The sequence below is a fragment of the Papaver somniferum genome, chromosome 10 (assembly GCF_003573695.1).
Source record: "Papaver somniferum cultivar HN1 chromosome 10, ASM357369v1, whole genome shotgun sequence".
In the NCBI taxonomy this organism is placed as follows: domain Eukaryota; kingdom Viridiplantae; phylum Streptophyta; class Magnoliopsida; order Ranunculales; family Papaveraceae; genus Papaver; species Papaver somniferum.
The window spans coordinates 33,348,094-33,360,191 of record NC_039367.1 but is presented as its reverse complement, the minus strand read 5'-3'; the positions used below and the strand labels follow the sequence as shown (position 1 = coordinate 33,360,191).

Genomic DNA, 12,098 nt, shown 5'->3' with positions numbered 1-12,098 from the left:
ATGCCTATGACATATGTAACTGCGGCTTACACATGATATATGCATGTGTAACTGCTGATTACATGTAGAATAGTTTGCTTGTGTATGAACTTTTTCTAGTTTTTTCTAGTTTTTTTTACTTCTTTTAACTGCTGTAGCATTCAAAATGTTATTTTACATTTATTTCATGAAAATATACAACGGAGGAAAGTAACTAGATTTCTGATGAAGGATGTGACATCTCGCTTGGTTGAGAAGGCAACTGCACAAACTGTGTCCAACGTTGAATAACGAAATAAATTATGATTATAAAGTTTTCTGCGAGGTTATTCTTATGTTCCTGTTGTTGCTTATAAAAGTTGCAAAATCTTCTTTGTCGATTTTATAGGTATATGGCATTAGGCTAATTAGGAGGTGGCTAGAGACGAAGGTGGTGACATAGTTGTCAAAGATGCTTCTAAGAGAGGAGATTGACTAGATGGAGACGAACTTACTTATTATACGATAACTCCTAGTTCATGATAAATGGCATATGCCATATGTATGTGTAACTCCTAGTTACACTAGTCATATGCATATGTAACTGAAAGTTACACAATTAAGATGCATGTGTATCTCCTGATTACACATTCTATATGCATGTGTAACTCTCAGTTACACAAGTCAGCTGGTTCGTAACTAAATATGAAGTTTCTGTATACATCTGATTTTTCGGTGTTTGTAGAGTTCAATGAAAAGTGTATTTCGTTTTGATTGTTCTGAAAAGCTTTATTTCTTGTATTGTTATTGATTTTGATTCTGAATTGCAGAGTGTTGCTGGTGGTGGTATTGGAGCTGGAGGTAGTAAAAGTTGGTTCATGAAACATGAGAATAAGATGAATAAGACACTGTATGTTCTTAACTTTACACTGTACATGTAGCTTGCAAATTTTCTTTGTTACTAACCTTGCAATTTTTACACTGATGAATAAGATGAATAAGACACTGTATATATTCCACTGATGTGTAGTTACAGGTGCTCATAGTGGTCCTGGTGTAGTGCAGATGCAATTGGATTCGCAGTTTTAGATGCATGTTTAGGACAGGGAAGTGCAATAGCAGGTAGTTGTATGTTGCTATTTCAGTGGATTTGTCGGGAGTTGATGCTGGTAGAGAATGATGAAATGAGCCATGGTGATAGCTGTAGGATAAATGTTGTTGAAAGAGTGCATAGTGTTGTGTAAATTTCAATTACACTAGATAGATGTATAAGTAACTCCCAGTTATACTAGACATATGTATTTTTTATGTCTATTTTTTTATGCTAAGAAATTATCGTAAATAAATCTTAAAGTGTAATACATGTATTTTTTTTCATGTATACTTTTTTATGTCTATTTTTTGATGTGTAACATATCATTACACATGTCATATGGATGTGTAATCTTTGGGTACACATGTTATATGCATGTGTAACTTCTGCTTACACATGTCATATACATGTGTAACCCTTTCATGCCATACCCATGTGTAACTTCTGGATACCCATACTCGTTGCGTGTGTAACTTCAGATTACACATCCATATATTATTGGTGGGAGGCGGTGGTGGCCGCCGGCGACAGAGGTGGTGGTTCCCGGCGGTGGTGGTTTCTGCTGCTGCTGATGGTCACCGATGGAGGTGGTTGGTGGTGGCGGTAGTCGGAGGTGGTGGTGGTTTTCGGCGGTGGTGGTCGGAGGTGGTGGCGGTTGCCGGCGGAGGTGGTGGTTGGTGGCGACAGTCGTCGGAGGTGGTGGTGGCGGTCGTTAAATATGGCTGTGACATCATGTTTACTATATTTTATTAATTTTGGGTCTAAATTTAAATTTTATTTAATCTGGGGCTTGAAAATATATAAAAGGGTATGGATGTCTTTTAATAACTCGGGACCTAGATTTAAACTTTTTTTAACTAGGAGCATCATATTATGGGTTATTCATGGATCGGGCCTTAGCCTAATTTTCCCTATTTGTATAAACCATCAAAAATAGGGACAATAGTTCAATTTCCACTAAAATAAAAGTATTTTGACACGTGTATGGATAAAAGACAATAATCCTCGCATAGTCGCATATCATATGCATCCCGCACATGCTGCACTCACTGGTATAATATTATATAACAGGCCTTCTCAGGACGAAACCCTAAAATACATTATATCCTCTCTGCAACTTCGTTTATTTATTTACAGTGACACTATTTTTGCAGCTCAAAACAACAACGTTATTGCAAATCGTTGGAGCTGGTAAGCAGGCACAATGTTGATTTCCTTCAATTTAGTCTTTGGCGACTGATTTTAGGATCAGGATTCAATTTGATGTTTGAGGTTCAATTTGATGTTTGAGGTTTTAGTTAGGGTTTAAAATCATATCAAGGCTTAAAACCTAACCAATATGTATGATGGGTGGGTTTATGGTTGCAATTTTTTTCTTACTCGATGGATGTTGAATAGTGATTTTATAACTACCATCTCTTTAATTGCAAGCCTAAAGATGTTTTTTTTCCCCTGTAAAAACTTATGTTTTCCGATTGAAATTCATGATTATACTATTGTTTAGTGGTGAATAATATTAAGCAATTGTTGGGTTTTCTTGTTGCTTGTAGTTAATTTATCTGTGGGTGCAAAATGATTTCTGCTATCTCTTGGGTACCCAAGGGAATTGCAAAGGTTATTCCAGCTGAGGTTGATCCACCCACTAAAGAGGAAATTGATGAGATACTGAGAAGTGGTACCTTAAACAGAAGGTAACTTAAACTTAGTATGAATTATTATGTAAATTTGACAGAGTCGGAGTTATTGCAAGCCTTTTGGTTCTAAAGATTACATTTTATCATTTAGGGAGGACTCGGATAATGAAAACGATGGAGAAATGGATGTTGATGGTGCTGCTAAAGGAGTTGCTTATGAGGCTGCTGCCAAGGTAAAACAACCTAGAAGCGGTACTAGTTTTGGCATAATGAAGAAATGTACGTTGGTTGATGCTGCTAAAGGAGTTGCTGATGAGATATCCCAAGCATTAGCTGCTGCAGAGGCACTTGGGAGAAAACAACCTGGAAGCAGTACTAGTTTTGGTACTAAAGATATGACTGATGCCCTCAAGGAGCTTGACATGGAGAATTATGATGAAGAGGATGATGGTAACTTTTATATATTTCAGTCCATTTTTCATACAGCTTTTTTCTTTGTTTTCGAATGAGGAGAGCAGCTCATTGTTGAGACTATATATAATAATAATTAATTTTCAGGTGATATCTTCTGTTGAAGTGGATTTCCTTTTCGAATGTATAACACAAATATTTTTTTTTATTCTCAGGCATTGAAATATTTAGTACTGCAATTGGGGATAGATACTATCCAAGTAATGCGATGGATCCTTATCTGAAGAAGGATGTAAGCTCGACTGTGTCTCAATGTCCATTGCATCTTGTGTAAATAGTGTAGAGATTCTTAAATGTATGCTCTTGGCAGGATGAGGATGAGGATGATGATGAAGAAATTGAGGATATGACCATAAAACCATCAGATGCTATTATTGTTTGTGCGCGTACCGATGACGAAGTTAGCCAACTCCAGGCATGTAACTGTGTGTGGATTAAACTTCCACTCTTAACCATATTCTAGGATATTATGTTTCTACTTGGAATTGATTAAGTATATGGGCGAATGTATAGTCCATTGTGACTGAGAAGTTTTTTCCGATTTTTCCTGTCATAAGCTTTAGTGCGCATGATTGCAGGTTTGTGTTCTGGAGGAGTCAGAAGATGGTGAACTTAACTTCTACTCTCATCATGATATAATCCTTTCGGCTCTTCCCCTCTGCACTGCGCGGATCGATTGGGACATTAATGGTGGAGGTAAAGGTGAGCAGAAGATCACTCTCTCTTTTGAATAGTTTGCTTGCTAATAAACGTAAGTTTATTAAAGCTTTGATCTGTCTTTGCAAGAAATTGCTTTGTTAGCTTAGTAAGCAAATAGACATGCAAATATTTTATTTTGTTGGATTCTCTTAAACACATTTTTTTCATTTCTTCTCGTCTCATCTTTATATTTGCAGGAAACTATATAGCCGTAGGCACATTGGATCTAGCTATCGAAATTTGGGATCTCAACCTTGTACGTAGAAATCTTATTTGTTCATGATTACTTTTAATGGAATTCAATCTTTGAGTTCGTTAGTAGTTTCCTTCTTCCGCATTGTTTGGAACTTGCGTACAGACTAGTTCTATAACATTTCATGCAACTAAACCTTTTTTTTATACAGATTGATGAAATCCAGCCATTTCTGGCACTGGGTGGTGTTGCCAAGAAAAAAAAGAAGGTATATCATCCGTATTTCTTTGTCTAGCTCTCCTTCTTAAATCGTTCTCCTATTACCCTGTGACCGATGTAACTGCGTCACATGGGCATGCGTTTTGGTTCTCTGTTTCTTTTATTATTTCTTTTTTTGGGCTTTTTGCATGTTACCGCTACCTCCTGTTGTGGCCTTCTTTACTAGGTGTTGAGGTTTTCTTATAGCAAAACAGTTGCTCTTGTCCATGTTTTCAACGACATTATCGTGTTAACAATTCTCTCACACCCACACCAACAACTTTTAAGATATTAAAAAGGAAATGAAGCTGAATTCGTCTCCCAAACTTTCTGACTTAAGCAGAAAATGTAGAAAACTGGAAGTCCATTGAAGCTGTTCCATGTGGAGCAAGGTCTCGTTCATTATGAGTCAGTGGAATTTTTGTTTTGACTGGGATCATCCAGATGAGCTAGGAAATCTTGTGAATATTGACTGGGTGGACTTTTACGTTTTCAAAGAGATCGTATATCAAAAGGACTGTTTACCATGTCTTGATATTTCAGTTACTTGTAAACTGTTGAAGCTGTATTGCTTTCTGTAATATTATGGATTCTAAGCTTATACACTTGGCTCTGTCTTCTGTTTTGGCTTTAAATATCTGTCTTACAGAGTTACAGATTTGAGCTTAGGCATTTGATGTTTCTTGAAATGGTTCTTAGTTCTTACCAATGCAGAATACTTTGTTTTCTTTCAGACTGCCAAATATAAGAAGGGGGGTAGTCATACAGATTCTGTGCTTGGTCTTGATTGGAACAAGAAACTCAAGTAAGCTTCAAAATTTTGGGAGATAATATTTTCTGTTTCATTAACTATTGGTCTGGCTGATGCTGCTTTTGTTTTTTCATACTCTTTTTAATTCATTAGGTATCTTGCCAGCGCAAGCGCTGACAAGTCTGTCAAGGTTTGGGATTTTGAGACAGAGAAATGTCGCACGACAGTAAACCACCATACTGACAAGGTACTGCTTATTCTCAATATTGGTACTTTACTTTGAGAAAATTCTTGCATCATGCTCTTGATTTATTATTTCATTTCTCCTTAATCCTGTTTCAGGTTCAAGCTGTTGCATGGAATGCCCACTCGCCAAATTTTTTTCTTAGTGGATCGTTTGATCGCTCAGTCATCTTGGTAATGCTGATACCACCACACCTTGTTTCCTAGTTTAGTAGTGAGGTTCAGAGTTATGCATTAGATATGTGCATGCTAGAAACATTTTGAATTTTCAGACTGTTCCTACCTCACGATGGAAGGCCCAGTACATGTTTCTTACCAGAGACCAAGTGTTTTAAGCTGCGATTACCTGTCCGTAGCTTTCAAACATCATACTATGTGGTCTTCAAGAGCTACCAGTTGCACTTAATTTGTTACACTTGTTATATGTATGCAACAAAGTGCTAGTGCTGTTAGGGGTGCAATATCGATGTGTTTGATACATGGTCAACAATACATGTAAGAAGTTTAAAAGACGTCGTTCTAAAAATGTATGCAGATCTGTCATTTTTCTTATGACTGAGATTTACTTGGTTAGACAGAAAATCGTTGCATATATTAAAATCCTAAATTTTCTGTATGTTTTAATCAATTTCTACATTATTATGTTTCGTTTGTCCCAATAGTTTGATCTTATAGCAGCCATTTTGAAGAGATCTCATGTCATTTAGCTTTCTACAACATGCAGGTAGACGAGAGAAATCCTTCACGTGTGTGTACTAAATCTATAGTTACTGCAGATGTAGAGTGCTTAGCATGGAACCCACATGATCAGCACTCGTGTTTGGTGAGTTCGTATAATATTTTTTATCTCGAAAGGTTGTTTGCCTTCCTATGTATTTTAGTATTTGTGAAAATTGGTACCCTCACTGGTTAGTTATCGGCTCCAAAGAAAAACAAAGACAACTTTAAATTTTAATTTTTAAGTTGCAACATAATGGAAGTTTATAATTTGGATCAATGGGTCAGAAGTAACATGCTCGCAGGAATAAATAATATCTATTAAAGTAAACTTATCTTTATTCTGAAATATCTCGATATGAAAATTGCTAAAACTGCACTTGCATACTTCATCATATTTTGTTAGCAATGCTGTATCAAAATCAATCTTTAAATTTTATTCTTTCAGGTCAGTCTTGAAGATGGTACTGTTCAAGGCTTTGATGTCCGAGTTGCTTCATCTGACCCTGCTGCTGCACGTTTGGAGCCAACTTTCACTCTTCAGGCTCATGATAAGCCTGTTACCTCGATTTCGTATTGTCCAACTGCTCCTAAGGTATGCATCTGTTTTCTCTCAAACATTTGTAAATTGAGAATTGATCTATATGAAGACGGACCTAATTTGCGATTCATCATGTTTATGTAGCTACTGGCTACAGGCTCGACCGATAAAATGGTAATTCCTTTAACCTAGATCCCCTGTAAGGATTTTTCTTGTCTCTCTACTTGTTATCATAACAATTTGCTTCTTGGTTTCAAGGTGAAACTCTGGGATTTATCAAACAATCAGCCGTCATGTGTTGCATCTAAAAATCTTAAAGCTGTAAGCAACAGTACAGATCTCTTTTGTAAATTCTTTGAATTTTCAGTTATTTGTCTTGGTAAGGCAGTTATATGGACGTGGAAAATTGCGAGTTCTTGTGCACATCAGACTTTCTAAAAATTGATTTTTAATAAGGTGTATGTATTGTGTCACTAGGGAGCTGTATTTTCAACATCCTTTTCTGAAGATTGTCCTTTCTTGCTAGCCGTAGGAGGCTCCAAAGGAGACCTACAAGTGAGTAGAGTGAATTTTTACAATTCATCTGCTACTATTATTCAAGTTTCAAAAATATTTTTGGCGATGTGTATACTCTTGAATTTTCTTAATTAATTAATTAATTGGCAGATATGGGACACATTAACTGAAAACGAAGTTGCTCGAAGATTCGGGAAATACAGTTATAGGAAACCTCCTCCACATGAGTGAAGTGGTTGTGTCTAGCGATAGTACTTCCAAGAGCTCCATCAAAGTCTGTCTACATTATTATTCTGCATAAACTGCATAAATATATCTTTTGTTTTGTGTACTCGGTATAAGCTTATTTGTAATGTTATAGTTGGGCTAAATGGAACAGAATCTGTAGAGGCAAATCCATGACTTATTTAGTTTGTTGCAATTTTACTTTCTGGTAGTAAATCTTTACCGCTGAGGTTGGTGAAAGTTACCAGAAAACTTCTAGCATACTTGGCTACAACATCTGTTGTGTTTTATACCATGGGATGTTGTCGTTTCTTTCCTTTGATATACCCAGATTAGTTCGAGTCTTGCTGAAGATCTATACCGTTTGTGTGTTGCTATCATGTTAGATATTGTAAGATAATGCACTGTCAATGGATCCTCTCTCTTAAGACAACATAACTTGACATGATGGCTCTTACCTCCATTGCCCTCCTTCACAACTTTTGTGCTAGCTAGCGATGACTTTTTTTCTTCTTGGAGAAGCCAGAACTAGGCATTTGAGAGAAGGGTTTTTTTCCTCCCATGAATCAGATAAGATAAAAGAATTATCACCAGGCAATAATTTAACCCTCCATTCTCTCATTCTGTTGGGATGCATCATATAAAAAGCTTAACACCATGTAGGCATATGACTAATTGTTCTTTTGAACAAGCTGAATGTGGAGGTCTGCTGCTAGCTATGGAATGGGCAGAGGAGATTGGAGTACGTTATGCATGTTTTGAACTAGATGCATAGACGATAGTAGATGCAGTCAACGGTAGTTTGGAAGAATCAATCCATAATCCTGATTATAATTCCTCCCTCCGTGCTTTTTTAATAGGCCAGTTTCATAATCCTGATTATAATTCCTCCCTCCGTGCTTTTTTAATAGGCCAGTTTCTATAAATAAAAATTTCAAAAAAAATAGGTAATTTTCCTAATTGGGAAAGTCAAATGTTATTTTAATTTTTTGGGACCACTTTTCTCTTAACTTCTTTTGATGACAAGTGTCATATGGATTACTTCATTTTACTTTTTTTTTACTAACAAGTGTCATGGGGGTCATTTCATTTCACTTCTTTTATTGACAAGTGTCATGAGGACCACTTTCAATGATTAGTTCTCCTAATTTTCTTAAATTTCGTTAAAAACAAAACTGGCCTATTAAAAAGGAACGGAAGGAACATTATTTATTTATTTTGAAAAGAAGGATCCACGATATTATTAAACATGGACTTCTATGGGGTAAGGGGTCTCCATTGGATCATCCCTTACAATTACATTGAGGAAGTTTGGGCATGTATGTTCCCATATATTTGTAGAAATGTTGTTGTTGTTATTTCCTGCTTGTAGTTGTTTGTTTGTTGCATGGTTAATGGTTTGCTAATATACGTGTATGTGATCACGTATTGTCCTATTTGGTGGAAATGGTTGCGTATCTCTTGTGGCATAGATTGAATGATCCACGGGGCTTCTGAAGATTCCTGGACAATTAAAGTCAACAAGGTGGTTGAGTATGTTTCAAAATGTATTTTATGCCATCCCTTTGTAATCGCCATTCTAGTAACTATGAGGAGACCCAAGTTTCCGCTACCAAAGTTGTTGTTTTTCCAGTTGGTGCTGCCATTGCCATATAACTGTTCCTTGTGAATCTCTACATATCCAGCTTGTTCCTGCCGCTTTTGGGATACCTCCTTGCGGACCCTTACTTGCTCCATCCGTATTAATTTCTATCCAGTTTGGGGGTGGTATGTTCCATTTAACACAAATAGTTGTGATGTCCCCCATTGAGTGTCCCCCATTGAGTGTTGTGGAGCATTTTGTTGTCTGTCTTCTGTTTGGGCATTGATGTTATTTTGAGTAGCCCATTTGTAAATTTGACTGAGCAGCAGTAATATATGGAATGTTTGCTGTTGTGTCTCGATGATGTTGTTGTAAACTTTTGTATTTCTCGCCAGCCAAATATTTCATAACATGAAACAACATAGCGTAAATTCATCTTTTCGTGCATGCAACTTTAAGAAGTCCTCGAAGTTTGCTGGTGCTTGCATAGGTGGTTTTGTTGGGCCTCTTATTCTCTGTTGTTGGTTGTGGCCTGAGCCGGATTCTGCTGTTGATGTTGACAGATGGTAACTGGTATCGGATGTGGTGGAATAGTGAGGCCAACATAGGGGTTGTGTTGTCTTGCGTTGTTATTGGAATGTGTACACAAGATTTCCCAAGTTTCTTTGGCCTTAGAGAATTCAAAGAGGCAATGTTGGACGGTCTCCGATTGTAGATTGCATATAGGACATATATTGGTGTTGGTGATATTTCAACTGTAGATTGCAAAGGTAGGTAGTCCATCATGATTGACTTTCCAGAGGAAAAGTCTGATATTTAAGGGCAGTCGGCTTTCCAAATGTTCTTGTACTTTTGTTCAACGGGGTTAGTACTGTTTGGATGGTGGCTAGTGTTTGTGTTTGGTTGGGTTTTTATCAGCACTTCATACCTACTTTTGGCCGTATACTGTCCTTTTTTGGCATGTGGACATATTGTTTATATGGGATTGGGGGATTGAGGATATGGATACCTCTAATTGAGTTGTTAATGCTGGGTGGAAAAATCTATCCCAACATATTGATGTTCCAATTAAGTGAATTGACTTAGCAAAAAAGAACCAATTAAGTGAATGAGGTTCAATTAATGTACTGACCAGATTGTTGCCTGAGTTTCCCAAAATTAACGTGTTTGCATGCATGGGGATCCAGTTTTCTTTAATTGTAGTTGAGTTTTGATCGTCTATCTGGATTGCATAATTTTCCAGCACAAAAGGATCAATTTTAACCAAAATTTTCCAAGTTGGGCTTGCTGCTGTCTGTGGAGTTGGTATTCTTTTCAAAATTGACTCAGGTGGCATGTACTTGAATTGATACATGTTGTTGAAGATAGAATTTGGGATAACGTGTATCTTACAAACCCTTTTACCCAACAGAGCGAAATTGTTCTTTCATGAGTTCCTTATCCCGAGGCCTCCCTGTCTCATTGGTAGATCGAGCTTCTCTTTTATAATCATGTGCATTTTTTTGTAGTTTTATCATGTCCCCAAAAAAAGGTCCGTGCAATCTTGTCGACTTTGTGGTGGATATGTGTTGGTAACAGTTGAGTTTGCATGACATGGTTGACTATTGGCAGAAGGATTGAGTTGATGAGTAGCCATCTTTCCGCCTGGTTGAGACATTTCGTTATCCATCCTTTTACCTTTAACTCTAGCCGCTGAAGTAGTTAAACAAAGATTGGGGATGAGCTTCTACCCTGATTGAACTCCACACCTAAGTATTTATGTGGGTTCTGAGTGGTTTAAAATGGTCGTCATCCAATTTTGGTGTTTGTGTCGTATTCAGATGGTGTATGATGACTGATTTATGTATGTTGATTGTCTGTCCAGTTGAAGTAGAGTAGTTGTGTAGGATTTTGTTGAGGTTTTCGCACGTCTTAGGTCAGCTGAACAAGTGATGAGCAAGTCAAGATATATGGTGACAAAGGGTGTTTGGTTGAAAGTGACCCTGTGGAGTTCCAGTGACATTGATGGAGTAAGTTACTAAGGTTATACACAACATTAAGTAGTCCACGAACTTGGATGGGAAGCCCAAAGAGTTAAGGGTTTGCCCGCATTCTCCATTATGGTATTGCAAATTTATCAATAGAGAATGTAATAAGCCAATCGATAAATTGTCTACGTATGCTAGGAACCTTAGAATTTCAAGATCTTCACATCCACTAGGTTTTACTGTGAATGCAATACTGTATCTTTTTCTAATTTAGTAATGCAATTTCTTTTATTATAAAAAAACAGAATTTTTTCGAGCGTTCTCATTCACCGGATCTTCTGGTTGAGTCCGGCCCCGCCATTAATTTTTTTTTTTTGAAATATAATAAAATTTCGGCCAGAAAAATTCGAAGAGAATATAATTTGGCCCCATAGTATTTTATTCGACCAATCACATGCAAGTTTTTTTGTTACCTAAACAAAGGGAATCTTATTAAATCTCATAATATCTTCAAAAATACATAAACATATATGTTGTTATTATTAAATATAACATTGAAATAAAAAAATAAGAACTAAAATCACATCGAGGTATGCATCGTTCATCATGATTTCATCACAAAATTAAATCAATCATAAAATTAAAAAAAAATGTTCAATGTCCATTTTCTAATGTCCATTGTCTAATGTGAAAATTTCTTTATAACCCAAAAATTCTGGGATGAGACTGAGATGGCCGGATGTAATGTTTATCTCTGAAAATGTTATCCGACCTTCCAAGGCTCAAAAACGCTTTTTGTATTATAGACTAGAAATAACCCGTGCCGTAATCACACTTGTTTGACATAACCAAAATAACCCAACATGGTATTCTTATAAGTGTCCAATAAAGTAGGGAAAGAATAGTGTATCATTGATGTGATTTTACGAATCTTTATAATTAAATTACATCACCATCCTTGTCTGAAAAATCTGCTGCTTTAAATTTGAGTCTCTTCGGGGAAGCGTATTCATGTAATCGTCATCAGAATAAAAATCTTGAGAGCTGCATCTGGATGAGGATCCAAATTCTACGCTAGAAGAATGTGTTTGCTGCTCTATAATAACTGTATTATATTGAGCCTCTTTATGTTGTGATTCTGTTTGCTGTTTGAATTCGATCCACTTAACTCCACGATACTTCATTATTTTTGTGCATCACATCCAATTTCTTTGAATTGTACTAATGAAATACTCCTCAATTAGATATGT

At 36.5% G+C, this 12,098-nt stretch overlaps 1 protein-coding gene across 1 annotated transcript; it reads left to right on the top strand.

Annotated features, from left to right (window-relative positions):
* The first annotated feature begins 2,104 nt into the window (after positions 1-2,104).
* On the top strand, positions 2,105-7,615 carry LOC113318555 (periodic tryptophan protein 1 homolog). The gene is made up of 17 exons (XM_026566726.1): positions 2,105-2,242; positions 2,602-2,742; positions 2,837-3,135; positions 3,312-3,388; positions 3,467-3,571; positions 3,735-3,858; positions 4,053-4,111; positions 4,260-4,316; positions 5,041-5,111; positions 5,211-5,304; positions 5,400-5,474; positions 6,025-6,123; positions 6,466-6,612; positions 6,703-6,732; positions 6,817-6,879; positions 7,036-7,113; positions 7,225-7,615. Exons 2-17 carry the CDS (start codon positions 2,624-2,626, stop codon positions 7,303-7,305), a joined length of 1,578 nt encoding a protein of 525 aa, XP_026422511.1. The 5' UTR covers positions 2,105-2,242; positions 2,602-2,623; the 3' UTR covers positions 7,306-7,615.
* The last annotated feature ends 4,483 nt before the right edge of the window (positions 7,616-12,098 follow it).